The sequence below is a fragment of the Pecten maximus genome, chromosome 7 (genome assembly GCF_902652985.1).
Source record: "Pecten maximus chromosome 7, xPecMax1.1, whole genome shotgun sequence".
Taxonomy (NCBI): Eukaryota; Metazoa; Mollusca; class Bivalvia; order Pectinida; family Pectinidae; genus Pecten; species Pecten maximus.
Genome location: NC_047021.1, coordinates 25,581,434 through 25,596,485, shown reverse-complemented (window position 1 = coordinate 25,596,485; position 15,052 = coordinate 25,581,434). Strand labels below are relative to the sequence as shown.

The following is a 15,052-nucleotide window of genomic DNA, read 5'->3' as shown; positions in this document are numbered from 1 at the left end:
TTGGACAATGACGTTCTCTCTGTTGACATTTTCCCGGGAGTGACCTTTACAGCCACAGTTTCCAGCAGGGATATATCGCGATTATTCTTTTATTTGTGACGATGACATTCAATAAGAAGACTCGTTTTGGGATACTGAGTTATGTATGTTGAAAGTTGTCTGGTGTTTACTCGGAGTAGGTCCTTGTGTAATAGATTTATGAAATACATTTTGTACTCCGTATGCCACTGCCAATCTCTCAAGGCAAGCATCCTAGGCTCACAGGTATTTGTGGACTCTTATTATACGTCCCTGGTGGACATGATCATATGTCACATATGATGTTTTTAATTTAAATGTTACGTTATAGACGAGTAAATTATTGTATTACGATTGTATGCTTAATGTAATATATATAAATATATATCATACATTGGCCTTATAAATACTATTTTTTTTCATAATCATGTCAACAAATACAAATGTACATGTGACTAGGCTAAAGGGAAATTCCCGCTAGTCTGAGCTAATAAGGTGACTATATACTCTCCTGTTTTACACTACTCTTTCCTTCACAAAGTCTTCGCCCCGAGGACAACCACAAACCAGGTTCTTTAGCTTCAAGGAAGCCTCTGAATCTCCTATAGCTTTCACTTGAAGTGGTCAACGGCACCAAAATCTGTATAGGAAGGAGTAATTAATAATATCTTGCCTGCGCTGGCTTCGAAATAGCGACCTTTCAAATTCAAAGCAAGCATCCTACCGCTTGGCTAAAGGGAATTCCTCGCTAGTCTGAGATAGTAAGGCGACCTTATATACTCTGTAACGTCCGCTCTCCATGAACACGGGACGTGAAAGTTCTTTTTTGGATGGTTGTGGTGCGATATACATAATTCAACACAGGATATAAAGTTTACTTAAAAATATTTATTAATTTATCAATGTCACAGGGGTCTAATATGTTAAAACTTCAAGAATCTTCTTTAATTCCAGAAGACCCCTATATGCCAGATATTTTGCCAGCAGATATCACATTTGAACTGTAGGTTAGAGTGATATACAGTTTCTGAATGCAATTGACTTTGACCTTGGTCACAGTGGTGAAATGTATGTAAAAACTTCCAAGAATCTTCTTCCTAAACATCACTATGATCATGTCAAAATGAAAGCTTGAAATAGTAATTTTGCCATTATTACATATACAAATACCAGGAATTATTATTATGTTTCCATTACAATTTTTTAATAGATAGCCGATGAATGAAGACAGTGAGGTACATAGTGCTACACCATGACAGATGGAGGGCATGAATAAACAGATTCTGGTGGCCATAAAGAAGAATGATGTGGAAATGCTGTCACAGATTGCTGTCATGCGGGGATGTGATGTCAACTATGTGTCTTCTAGGAAACTTACTCCTCTACTCTATGCTTGTAAACAAAGTCAGTTGTTAGCTAAATTACTGTGAAGTTATGTGTACATGATTTACTGATAACATATTTATGTACAGTATCTATATTTTTAAGCCAAAATCTTTCAACCGAATTAACATGAATGCCCTGTTTGCAGTTTCTGTACATTTGTACAATTGTTTTAATCAGCAATTGTGAGGGTTGGCAAAATCATTGTTGTGTTTATCTGTTTCAATGGTTATTTACTAAAATTTGAATGTACCTTTACACTTTAAATTCCAGTTTCATGGATTGGATAAAGCATCATTTCGTAGAATCATTTAATTTTTAGCATGATTTTAGGACAAAAGATTGAAATCAATATACAAATGTATAATTACTCTTCAAAGTCAAATATATATCTAGGTTTGAACAGCTTATTGATATCCAGGGCCATAACTGTGATAGATGACCAGACCTTTTAACATTGACAAACATGTGTCATACCTGCCATATGTAAATTATGTACCCCGGATACATCCCACCTTCACTTTCACTTTCATTGTCACTCAATTTTATCCTTTCAATAGATTGACATAAATTTCACACTTTCATTAATGCTGAATCATGTATATAGTCTATCACATTTAATTTCCTTTAATGTTGGATGTTTATATACTGATGAGGAGATGCTTTTATTTTTATAACTCTGGCCTAGAAACAAGTATATTTTAATTAAAATGAAATCCAAAAGAGAAACTGAACATTCAAACCATTGGACTTGTCCATCTTTGCAACTTGAATGTTTAATTTTCCAGACAAATGTAAAATGTAAAATGTACAACATGTTAATGTTGCAGGTTGTGTATCTACCCTCCTAATAGAGAAGCTTGTAGCTTGTGGTGCTGATATTGAGTACAAAGACAAGGAGGAAAAAACTCCTTTCTTTTATGCTTGTGCCAAAGGAACCAGGGAACTCATTCGTACCCTTATCAGGATAGGCTGCAACAAAAACAAGGTATAATTACATTTGATTTATAAAAATTTGTACAATACCAAAATAGCTACCAGGTACTTGTATATTGGAATGAAACTTTAGGCTGTTATTTGTTGACATTCAAATATGTCATTATTCCCTGTATAAAGTCAATAACTTACCGAGGTCCTTATATTCATTACATTTTGGCAGATAGATAGTATACATTTTTCTTAATGAAGAATTTTTCTTCAAAAGAGGTTTAGTTATATAATTATAACAAATTGATGAAGGTGGTATGTGAGTGATGTGTCTTTTAGTCACACTTGTTTAATTTTGTAATCCACAGCCCAACATACACGGGGACCGACCTATACACGAGGCAGTGATACATGGAAACACTGAGGCAGTGTTAGAACTTTTAGATCACGGTATCGGTATCAATGAGGGCAACCGCATAACTGGTCACACTCCACTACACCTGGCTGTCCTGCACGAGCAAACAAACGTGGTTGACTTACTTCTACAGAAAGGAGCCCCACCTGACAAGTAATTAAATTGCATATCATATGTTGTGGACATTATACTACCAGGAGTTACTTCCCCTGATGCACAAGGCGGTTCCCTGTGATATCTGTTGAGACATTTTTGTGTTTTAATTTTGCTATTATTGGTGGGATAATGGTGTCAAACACATATCAACTGACTGTCATTTATACTTGGAAAGGCTTCCAATGCAATTACACGATTACATATAAATATAGATGACTGCATGTTCAAATTTCCATTTTCAGTTGCTGTCATCCCTAAAAATATATAACTTTCCAAGAAATTGCATATTAATGATATGTTTCAACAAATTGATGTCTTTATGATGCAAACTATATAGGCTGTGAAATTATTTAATTAAAACACATGAAAATATTGTTGCTATGGAGAATCATGACATTTGATGTTAAATGATCAGTTAATCGCTTATGTGTGAACATCCTTCCACCTCTACTTGGTACACAACAGTATTGTGTATGTCATCAAGTTTACCACTCCCCTGTCCATCAAAAATTTGGTTAAGAAATTTTACAGAGTTTACTATGCACTTTTAACATGTAAATTAGTGTTAGAACACTGATATTTTGTATGAAAGTCATGTTTGTGTCAACAATTTTTTGTTATGCAATCAAATTAGACTTTGTTTATTTCAATGTGCCGTTCCAAAATATATAAAGTCAACTGAAAGATAGATTGTCTATTTATTGTTAATTCAGCAATATATATATATATATATACTATTTATTGTTAATTCAGCAATATATATATATATATACCAAACCATCAGATCAATTCGTCATTTTAATTGTTTTTAGATTGATAAATTTTTTTATGTTTCAGAGTTACATCAGAGGGAGAGTCTGCTCTGCATTATGCTGTACAAATATCTTCCCCTCGCATTATCAAACTTCTTGTAGAAAGTGGAGCAGAAATTGACAAATTCAACAATTGTGGAGAGACGCCCTTCATCATAGCTGTTCAGGAGGAACGAGTCAATCATGCTCGGACACTTGTCAATTGTGATTGTGAAATGGAGAAACATAGGTACAGCTCTGCCTTGAGTATCGCCTGTTCTAGGGGAAGTTACAAGATGATAAAATATCTACTCTCAGAGGGTTACTGTTTACACAAAGACCGATCGTTCATGGCTTGTTCATTCCTGATGTTGGAAGAGAAACAACCAGAACTTATGGATTATGTCCGATATCGCTGCTCCAATCCTCTTACACTGAAAGAAACGGCTCGTATCTATCTGAGGAGGTTGTTTAAAGATGAACTTAAACATTCTGTTCCTAACACTGGTCTTCCAACTCAACTACAGCAGTGGGTTGTGTCCGATATCATTTATTGAGACAATTGTTTTTATCAATTAACGACCAAATGGAAATATTTCTGAAATCAATTATTATGTGTGTCAATTTTTACATTCTTCTTTCCACTTCTGACTGTTTGCAACTTTATTAGTCATATTGGATTGTATGTGTTCACATCAGTAGTAAACTTTGCTTTAAATAAGTATAAATATTCCACAGGATAACTTTCCATATCTCATAAATAAAATTCATAGTGTAGGGAAAAAATATGAATGATGAAGCAATAGCTCGAAATACATAATTTGTTTGGTCAGTGATAAGGATGAAAGTATTTTTCAGAAATTGTCACTTGGGAACTATCTTTGTTTTTTTTTTAATGTATATCTAGATATGCATTAATGTAATTGTTTTGTTGAAATTAAGATATTTTCTTGAACACACAAATCTTTAAACTGGAGATATGAACAGTTATTAGAATAATCATCAAAATGTTTTGAGATCAAGAATGTTATTTCTAAGCTTCATTGGTGAGCAAATAGGAGGATTACCATATCTGCCGAAAGCTTCTTGACAATTAACCCCACAAATCCTCCACCCAATGTTCACTTCACAACCTCACATATCCTCCACCCAATGTTCACTTCACAACCCCACAAATCCTCCACCCAATGTTCACTACACAACCCCACAAATCCTCCACCCAATGTTCACTACACAACCCCACAAATCCTCCACCCAATGTTCACTACACAACCCCACAAATCCTCCACCCAATGTTCACTTCACAACCTCACATATCCTCCACCCAATGTTCACTTCACAACCCCACAAATCCTCCACCCAATGTCCACTTCACAACCTCACACATCCTCCACCCAATGTTCACTTCACAACCCCACACATCCTCCACCCAATGTCCACTTCACAACCCCACACATCCTCCACCCAATGTTTACTACACAACCCCACAAATCCTCCACCCAATGTTCACTACACAACCCCACAAATCCTCCACCCAATGTTCACTACACAACCCCACACATCCTCCACCCAATGTTCACTTCACAACCTCACACATCCTCCACCCAATGTCCACTACACAACCCCACACATCCTCCACCCAATGTCCACTACACAACCCCACACATCCTCCACCCAATGTTCACTACACAACCCCACACATCCTCCACCCAATGTCCACTTCACAACCCCACACATCCTCCACCCAATGTCCACTTCACAACCCCACACATCCTCCACCCAATGTTTACTACACAACCCCACAAATCCTCCACCCAATGTTCACTACACAACCCCACAAATCCTCCACCCAATGTTCACTACACAACCCCACACATCCTCCACCCAATGTTCACTTCACAACCTCACACATCCTCCACCCAATGTCCACTACACAACCCCACACATCCTCCACCCAATGTCCACTACACAACCCCACCAATCCTCCACCCAATGTTCACTTCCCAACCCACAAATCCTCCACCCAATGTTCACTACACAACCTCATACATCCTCCACCCAATGTCCACTACACAACCCCACACATCCTCCACCCAATGTTCACTACACAACCCCACACATCCTCCACCCAATGTCCACTTCACAACCCCACACATCCTCCACCCAATGTCCACTTCACAACCCCACACATCCTCCACCCAATGTTCACTACACAACCCCACACATCCTCCACCAAATGTCCACTTCACAACCTCACACATCCTCCACCCAATGTTCACTTCACAACCCCACACATCCTCCACCCAATGTCCACTTCACAACCCCACACATCCTCCACCAAATGTCCACTTCACAACCTCACACATCCTCCACCCAATGTTCACTTCACAACCCCACACATCCTCCACCCAATGTCCACTACACAACCCCACAAATCCTCCACCCAATGTTCACTACACAACCCCATACATCCTCCACCCAATGTCCATGCCATATATCAGAAGGCATCAGTATGTTTCCCAAGTATTAAGTATGTTTTTGATGATGACACTATTGTTTGAAGTTTGAAAATATTATTCAACAGAGAGCTTTATACTTGTAGATATATCTTCTCTGTTGCCAAAATCAATTTCGTTTTAGGTGAAATGTGTATTAAATGTTATTGTTTTAAGAACACATGGAGGCCTGATATAGTTTAAAAGATCAATCACAGCATTTTTTTATATATATATATTAGATTGTTATTTTTCCTGACAATGTGATTTGATTAGATTTAATGAAATAATCTTAATCTAAAAGGGAACAGTATTTGAAAAGTTGTCTGGAAAGTGACATACTGGTTATTATAGAATGTATTATTGTTTTTGATGTTATCCCTAGCTGGCTCGTGGTTTTTATAAGTATGTTATAAAATACAATATACTGTATTGTTGTATATAATAAATTCTGTAAGTTCCTATCAATGCTTTTTGTTTTATGCTATAATATCCATTTCTAGCTCACCTGACCAAAACACTAAGAAGGCTAACAGGGTTTCAAATGAATGACCTTGTCATACTTTCAAGTAACCGAGGACAGATAGGGTAAACTTTTGAAACTACTTTTTTTTTAATAACCAAGTGTTCTAGATACCAGGGCCCGGTTGTTCAAAAGGTTATTAGCTTGATCACTCGATTTGTGAAAATCTCATTTCTCCTTTACTTAAAGTATATTCTTCAAAATAAGCAGGTATGGACAGACTGTTTAAGAAAATTTTGTCAATTAGTTTTACCAGAATCAGTATTTTAATATTGTTGTTAAACAATGATTAGTCTAATCACCTTTTGAACATCTGGGCCCAGATATTTGACCTGTAAGATGCTTGGGTCAAGTCCTACTAAGTTTGTTCAGATGAATGATCTTGGCCTACCTTCAAGGTCACAGGGGTGAAATAGAGTAAAATCTTTTAACAACTTCTATATTCTTCTCAATAACCCAGATACCCGATATTTGGCCAGTACATGTAGTATGTTTGAATGAAGAGCTACAAAACTTAAAATAATCTAGCCTACTATTATACTTGAATTAAGTGGTAATCAGCTTAGCAAATCCATAAATGACCTAGCTAGATCAACTTAAAAGTTGCATTAGAAGCAGATGAGCAATATACCTGCACTGCTCACTAACTTCTAATGCAACTTCCATTGGGCCTTTTGCTAAAAATGAAATAAAGACGCCAGCTCTCAGAAGAATTTTTAATGCAGTTTCATAAGATAAAAGAAAAACTAATTGGTGACGTGTAAGTGTTTGTTTACAAAAACAGTCTCTCACTCTCTAGTTAAAACCTTAAACTTGGGTGATATAAATACCAGAATCTCCGCATTTTTCTCATAGGTGTTAAAACGCCTGACAAGGTGTCGCTTGCCTATTGATGGAAAATTCATGGCTTTATCACAGGGGCATGTCTAGTCTTATATTAACAAATAGCCAGAAATACATATATATAAGTCTATAATATAGGTATTTCTGGCCATTTTTTATATAAGACTAGACATGCCCCGTGGCTTGAGGCGGGAGTTAATTGCGGTTTGGGAGACGAAAACCTTCTGACTTGGAAATAAAGAATGTAAACATCGTTTGAAATATATAAATAACAATTATTATAAATAAAATCTCATTTACATAATCATTCCTTGATGCATAAAACTTGTTTGAAGCTACTTTTTGATGTACCCGAAACCATCACATTGCTTGCACGTGCGGTAGTCCTCGACCAACCCTGTTCCTTTACACTTCTTGCATTTGTCTGGATGATTATATGCCTTGAATAGGCGACATGTTGCTTCTGATGCAAGGGTCGCACCGGCGATTCCCCCGGCCACTGCACCTGCGGGTCCTGCAAGAAGTCCTAGGACGGTTCCAGTCATTCCTCCCCAGAGCCCAGCACATGCCTGGGCCGCTTTTACTCCGTCGCCCTGCATTGCGTAATAAGGCCCCAGAAAGTGGGCTTCGACAACATGGCCGATCCCAGGTACCGAATTTCCCATTAATGCGGATGCTACACTTTCAATCTGTTCGACAGCTTCGACCACATTTCCTTCTTTTTTCGTTTTTGAGGCATTGACGTTTAATTCGTTTCCATTCCTCGCCAATTCTATTGCAAGAGAAAGAGACTTTGGTTCCCCTTCAATGGCAAATTTCATTACCCTGTCATTCTGTTTGTCGTATAAAACTGTGCTGTATATCTTTCTTTCTCTCTCTTCTTTAAACGTTCCCTCGGCTTTCTCCAAGTCGTCGGTAACACAGAGTACAGCTGGTTTTTGATGCTCAGCAGTTTTAAAGTATGTTACTATATATCTGCCTTTCTTCGCTTCTTTCGACATATTTGATGGACTTATATGCAAAATACACCTGAAAAATAGCGAAATATATTGAAGTTAGAGGAAGAGACACTCGATTATCGCATTTCGTTAAATAATCATTAAGATAAATCAGTATGAAAATGTAACAGGAAAGCGAGTAGTATGCCTCCACCAGGGATCAAACCTGCGACTCTCAGCATGCCAGTCGCGAAGCTTGAACAGGCGGTCGTTTCTCTATGTACACTATTTGCAATTAAAACTTGCCATACGTATATTGTCTACAGCTTAAAATTCGCTACCGATATTAATCTTCAATTAGAATATGTGTACTCTGGCTGGAAACGGATACGATGAAAATATTAGTGCTTTCGAGCGCAATTTTTTTTCTATAATATTCTTTTTCGTTCAATGAAAAAGGATAGAACAAAATAAATCAGCCTCATTTTTACCAAAACAACGCTAAACAAGAAATATCTTTAAAAAAGATAAACGGCATAGTTTCAATGCTGTTGGTTATAATGTAAAACTGCTGGTGAAATAATTTAACGAACTAATGCGTTTTAGCACGGATATCAAAATTATGTCAGTTTGAATCATTTTTGGTAATAATAAGACTGCATTTGAATCAGGAATATAATTTTATTAATGTGTTATTTGAAAACACATACATTGATACATCTACGTATTAATCTTGCATTCAATCTTAACTTTGTTTCGTTTTTTACTCCATATCAGCATTTTGCATTTACTGCTACATTGACCAATCACATACTTCATCTTGACCAGGAACGCCACCTGTCGCGTCATATCCGGGGTCAAAAGAAAATTATACGGCTATGCCGAAAAAGCTCAAGTATTTCAATACCACCGACCTCTCATACGATTTCACTATTTTGTATACTCACAATTCCAGATGCTTGCGTGCCTTCAGTTTTGTTGTAAATGTAACTTACTATATCCTCAAGTTTAAATGATCCCAACAAGGAGCAATATTATATTCATGTAAAGAGGTGTCTTTATTTTGTATAATAGATTTTGTGCTTATCGATAATTCATTTTTTGTACCATCAAATTTGTTGTAATCTGTAGCGTGAACATGTCCTGTCAGTGTTAGCTATTAGTGAGTTTGATTAGATTGATTATACTTGATGTAATTGTTTAGCCCGTGCTGTTCATACATGTCCTAAATGATGATGCTTCCTCACATTATTGAGTGTATGTAAGACACTGTTGCATGACACCAGAAAAACCAAAAAGGTGCATTTCAATGCAATTTACTTAAATTCGGTATAACATAAATGTTTTAGTTTAAACAAAATGTATTTCATTCAAATACACTTACACACTACATCACAACACAATTACATCAATCAGTAGGATTTGAAAACAAGCTATAATTTTATATTAACTCCTGTTCATACTTACTTTCAGCTTGGTCTACATATATCTATCCTAAATACCTTCATTACTTACCTTGAGATGCTCAAGTTCGTAATTAGTCGATATATCTAATCTTCCTATTGAAGAATATTTGTTTCGGGATATTTCTGAACATCACCAATATTTCAGTAAAAATATTCATAGAGAAAGAGTAACATATTTATATATGTATGTGTGTACCTAATACAATAAAAAGGCTATATAAAATAAAACATGATAGGCTCTCAGTTTAAAATCATATAACCAATTAAATTTAGTTTATCACTCTGTTAAATGACTCTGAACGTCTAGGCAAGTCCTTGTTGTTTGTTCTTGTTTACGACATGAATATTCCCATTAAATATCTTTTCTCTCTATACATAACTATACGTTTCTAGAACTACCACTTGCACCCCAGAGATTTTCCTGTATTATATGTAAGTTACAATCCAAAGTTCCATTTTGCAGGTTATGGAATTATTTTCTTTTGACGCTTTTAGATATTTGTATTATTTCAGTCATTTAATGAATATATTTAGAATTACCTTACCATAGTTTCTCGTTTAGAAGATATACTTCTGTTTTGTAAATGAAATGGGTTGACTTGGGTTAGATAGTATTTGTTGTTTCTAAATTAATTTGCTAGGCTGTACTGAATAATTTTATATTATACATATTAAAGTACTTTTCGAGATATCGTGATACATACAAGGTAGCTAAAGTAAACCATGGACGTAACTTATAGTCAAAATCTTTGAGAAAAGTTAATAAACTAAATGGAATGTAATGTTTAAAATACATTGTTATATTGAATATTCATTCATGTTTTGTGTCTTCTATGATAATACTCTAGTGTTAAAAATCCAGCAGATTAATACATGAAAAGCAGTAATATCATTTCGATAATATGTGATTAACATTGTAAGCCAGCTTCTACTTAATGTAATAATCTTTTTTTATGAACAAGTATAAGATATGCTACATTTAATAACGTTTACGTCATATCTAAAATTGACACATATATGGCGTGCATTCGATCTTTAGATTATCTGTTTTGATTTTTAATTTCATTTCAGGCATTAAAAGCCAAGATAAAATGGCAAGACGTTACTTAATAGCAGCCTATGCTAAGGAGGAGGATGAATCGCCAAAGATCTTACCAGCTCACACATTTACTACTAGGAGGAGCGCCGAGGAGGAATTCACTAAAATAGCTGGTCAAAAAATCCGCAGTGTAATTTTGTACGACAGTAAGACAGACGAAGTTATCAAACTTGCCATTCAGGGCGAACCTATCTACCTGGTGAAAGCCATCGAACTTGCCAGAGGACAATTCCCTCCAAATAAAACCTTAGACAAATTGAAGGATAAAGCAGCTGATTATGCAGCGAGCAAGGCCATTGAATCCATTGCCAAAGCGTTGCTCGGCCAGTCTGTGCCAAAGATAGGCGATGTTGTCATTGCTCATTTCACTGGTCCATATTACGCCCTAAAGGGCGACAATGTTGGAGTAGCGACAAGTGCTGGCGGCCTTTGGGGAGGGGTCTCAGGGGCCATCGTTGGGACTGTCGTTGGTGGACCTATCGGGGGCATTGTTGGAGGGATTATTGGTGGATCTGCGGCGGGCTTGGGAGCTGGTGCCATCGTTAAATCGTTTGAGCCACCTGAAGAGCATACAAAGTGCGGCAAATGCGAAGGAACTGGTTTGGTTCGGGACTTCAGACGATGTCCATTATGTAACGGATATGGTTACAAAAAGAAGTAACTTAATCCAGTAAATGAGTGTGATCAATTATCTAAAAAGATTAATGTGTTTATGCAGAACTGATAGACTTACTGTAAATTTCCTATTCTGTTAATTCTAATATACATGTATGTGACTTTAACTTCGCATTATCATATCTACAAAATAAGTAAATCCCATTACGGTAAGTGATCTTTTGGTGTAATAAACCATTGTAATAAAACACGTATTCAATATGACAATGTTTTGTCTATTAGATTTTTCCAGGCCGTTGAGACACATTGATACCAACTTCTGTTCGCTTCGTTCAGGACATATTCCTACGTTATATCACAGGCGTATGCTTCTGGTTAGTATTGACGGAAAGAAAATAGTATACCCTACTCATACTATGTCACACTAGAAGATCTACGATGTATCGACTGTGGAACGGAGTAGACTTGATAGGTCGACAATTATAGTTAATATTGCTTATAGAGTTGTCAACCAATCAGATCGCCCCCTTCATACCACTCTAAAATATACGTTTTTTAGTGTTACACCTTGTTGATATAGTAGGAGTAGGGCTAATATTTTGTCTTCTATCAATACTAACCAGAAGCAGACGCCTGTTAAAACAGGCATGTTTTTTTTCTGAATATACCGAGTGAATGCATTTCCAGGCTGATCTTAGATTGGTAATAACACATGTTTCTCTCAAATGATAAATCATTTCTAGATTAGTTTATGAGTTTGTGCGCCTAGACTTACTCGAAGGCAAAGGGTTTTGTTCACTTGTGATCTTTTGATAAACTACTTACTCTCCTTCTCACCCTATCATCCTTTTTTCTTTCTTTTTTCAATGAGCACCGTCCAAATGGGCCACATGTTCTATATTTACTTCTCTATTTGAAAGAGCAATATAGACTTATGTTGATGAGAACTACTCCGGAATATACCGCTTCTCAGATTGCATATGACGGTGGTCAGGTGACACAGTGGTGACAAACTTGCCTTTCACCTAGGCAACCGGAGTTCGATTTTATCGGACGGGTAAAAGTATGGGTACCTGTCCGATCACGTGGGTTTCTCCGTGTACCCCGTTTTCCTCCCACAGGACGACTCCTCGCGCGCTTCCATCCGGGCCAACCAGAGTGAAAATCCAAAGCGAATAGCTCCAAAGCTAATGGGAACATTCGTCTTTTTGTCATGCCGACCGTCTATATTTATCTTCCTGCCATATATCATTTTTACATATTAATTTATTACTCTTTTGTTAATAGTTTATTTCATAATTTAAAGAATACCAATTATTGCTTGATTTTAGAATTTTGATTTGTAAAACAATCTTGAAATGGAGATTATATTTGTGACATATCTGACGTACCAATAACATTGTTAGATAAACGTTAAGATATAGCACGTACTTGATGTTTTCAGTTTTGTTCAAACAGTAAGTATAATGTGAAAATAACATGAAATTAATATCATTTATTGATAAAATAATTACGGAACTTTCATCAAATTGCATGAACATCTATACTTCCATTTACCGAGGACAGGTGCTCTATTTATGTTCGGAACCAGACCTCATAAATTATGAATATATTTTTATGAAGATAGTGATTTTTTTTTTCTTTTTAACTATTATTCCAATTGTATATCTTATTTGATATTAATTCTGACTTTATCAAATCCTATGTTAAAAGCAAATCCTAGTAGAATTATTAAATGATTCATCAGATTTAAAACTGAGCAAATCTGAAATTGTTGTAGTATGTTATGACTGCTAATTAACTTTCATGAATAGTGGTCTTTGCGTGATCTTTGTCTTGTGTACCGTCTGTTATGCACAAATCCTGAACACACCTGAATAACTTGCGTGTAAGATAAAAAAACAACAGTATGCTGTAACCTTAGACAAAATCATCACAAAGCCAAACCTCGAAAAGGTACACTAACGAAACTTGCTACACCATTGTCCTCTTAAATCCACCAAAAGGGTCTTATCGTCACATATTCGAACTAGTTTTCAGGAATGACAGACAATGACTTGTAGATATGCCAGGGTAAAACTTTGTTTAACATTCATGTTTAACTAGATTTTCAGGGAAGACATAACCTGTTGATATGCCAGGGTAAAACTTTGTCTAACATGTATGTCTAACTAGATTATCAGGGATGACAGACAATGACATGTAGATATGCCAGGGTAAAATTTTGTTAAACATTTGTGTCTAACTAGATTCTCAGGGAAGACATAACCTGTTGATATGCCAGGGTAAAATTTTGTTAAACATTTGTGTCTAACTAGATTCTCAGGGATGACAGACAATGACCTGTGAAATGCCAGGGTAAAACTTTGTCTAACATTTATTTCTAACTAGATTTTCTATCTAAATACCTATCTAAATACCTTACAAAATGTTCCTGAGTAGAAAAACAACGGTTAAGTCAGCAGTGGAAGTCTGTATTACTGAGAGAAGGTAAATATGAGAAAAGATAAAAAGTCCCCACATTAAATAGTATTGTTTGTAAACGTTTCATCCTCTGATGATAATATTGTCATTAATACTTACAAATACACTGCCCTCCAAAAGTCCTGTTACAATTACATGTATTACATAAAATACAGCTAAGTTAATCTCGAAGTCTTTATTACAATTTGTTAGAATCATAACTTCTTACGATGATTTTGTTCGTGATTTCAAATATTCATGTTCATTTTTCAACAGTGTATATGTTTTGCTACAATAGAAATCCTCAAAATGCAAAATTCTGGAAATTTCCCTCTTTGTTTGATATAGATTTCAAAAATGCATTTCTTACATTTGTTTACTGTTAATCAGTTAAACAATTACTTTCATTTGTGTCAGCAAAACAAACCCATATTTGTATTCATTTTTTAACATTGGTGAAAATAGGACCCTCCATTCCCTCTCCCTGCAATTTCAAAGAAGTGAGGTATTTTTCAAATAATTTGCAATCGTCACTTACACATGGACTATCTTACAGGATATTACAACACTCTTTCTCAAATTTTGTTGGCTAGTCATTCGATTTAAACGTTCCAAGTGTAACAGAACTTTTGGAGGGCAGTGTATATGAGTTGATTTTTGTTGTTTAACCATTTTATGACAATACTGCTGCTAAAATATTGATAATGTTTATAGCACTATATGTCTGCTGGAAAATATACTTCTGCCTGATGGAAACCTTATACAATTACAACATATTGCTATTGTTATCGACAGCTCATCTTTCGTTCCACAGTATAGATATAGTACTGTTTAATTTGATTTAAATGTCAAGTTTGGTCGTATTTGTAGTGTGATGCTACGGTGCCAAAAACAATGAAATATACATGATAAAAAATTCA

The 15,052-nt window shown here is 35.8% G+C and overlaps 3 protein-coding genes across 5 annotated transcripts; all 3 read left to right on the top strand.

Annotated features, from left to right (window-relative positions):
- Positions 1 to 10: 10 nt before the first annotated feature.
- On the top strand, positions 11 to 6,649 carry LOC117330372 (26S proteasome non-ATPase regulatory subunit 10-like). Of its 3 annotated transcripts, none has more exons than XM_033888604.1 (5): positions 11 to 143; positions 1,229 to 1,422; positions 2,232 to 2,389; positions 2,697 to 2,896; positions 3,737 to 6,649. In XM_033888604.1, the coding sequence occupies exons 2-5, from the start codon at positions 1,278 to 1,280 to the stop codon at positions 4,245 to 4,247; spliced, it is 1,014 nt and encodes a 337-aa protein (XP_033744495.1). In that variant the 5' UTR covers positions 11 to 143; positions 1,229 to 1,277; the 3' UTR covers positions 4,248 to 6,649. The 3 variants fall into 3 exon arrangements, with proteins under 3 accessions (XP_033744495.1, XP_033744496.1, XP_033744497.1); XM_033888605.1 differs by having other exon boundaries at positions 12 to 138; XM_033888606.1 differs by lacking the exon at positions 11 to 143 and adding an exon at positions 173 to 264.
- On the top strand, positions 4,826 to 6,653 carry LOC117330371 (extensin-3-like). The gene is made up of 2 exons (XM_033888603.1): positions 4,826 to 6,019; positions 6,160 to 6,653. The coding sequence occupies exons 1-2, from the start codon at positions 4,843 to 4,845 to the stop codon at positions 6,249 to 6,251; spliced, it is 1,269 nt and encodes a 422-aa protein (XP_033744494.1). The 5' UTR covers positions 4,826 to 4,842; the 3' UTR covers positions 6,252 to 6,653.
- Positions 6,654 to 11,046: 4,393 nt separating this feature from the next.
- LOC117330370 lies at positions 11,047 to 11,867 on the top strand. The gene has a single exon (XM_033888602.1). It carries the CDS (start codon positions 11,047 to 11,049, stop codon positions 11,713 to 11,715), a length of 669 nt encoding a protein of 222 aa, XP_033744493.1. The 3' UTR covers positions 11,716 to 11,867.
- The last annotated feature ends 3,185 nt before the right edge of the window (positions 11,868 to 15,052 follow it).

Bases quoted from the DNA above. Each gene is read 5' to 3' on its own strand.
- LOC117330372 (XM_033888604.1), top strand. From the start codon at position 1,278: ATGGAGGGCATGAATAAACAGATTCTGGTGGCCATAAAGAAGAATGAT. The intron at 1,423-2,231 runs GTCAGTTGTTAG...TTAATGTTGCAG, and splicing joins ACTCTATGCTTGTAAACAAA to GTTGTGTATCTACCCTCCTA. The intron at 2,897-3,736 runs GTAATTAAATTG...TTTATGTTTCAG, and splicing joins AAAGGAGCCCCACCTGACAA to AGTTACATCAGAGGGAGAGT.
- LOC117330371 (XM_033888603.1), top strand. From the start codon at position 4,843: ATGTTCACTTCACAACCCCACAAATCCTCCACCCAATGTTCACTACAC. The intron at 6,020-6,159 runs ATCCTCCACCAA...ACAACCCCATAC, and splicing joins TCCACTTCACAACCCCACAC to ATCCTCCACCCAATGTCCAT.
- LOC117330370 (XM_033888602.1), top strand. From the start codon at position 11,047: ATGGCAAGACGTTACTTAATAGCAGCCTATGCTAAGGAGGAGGATGAA.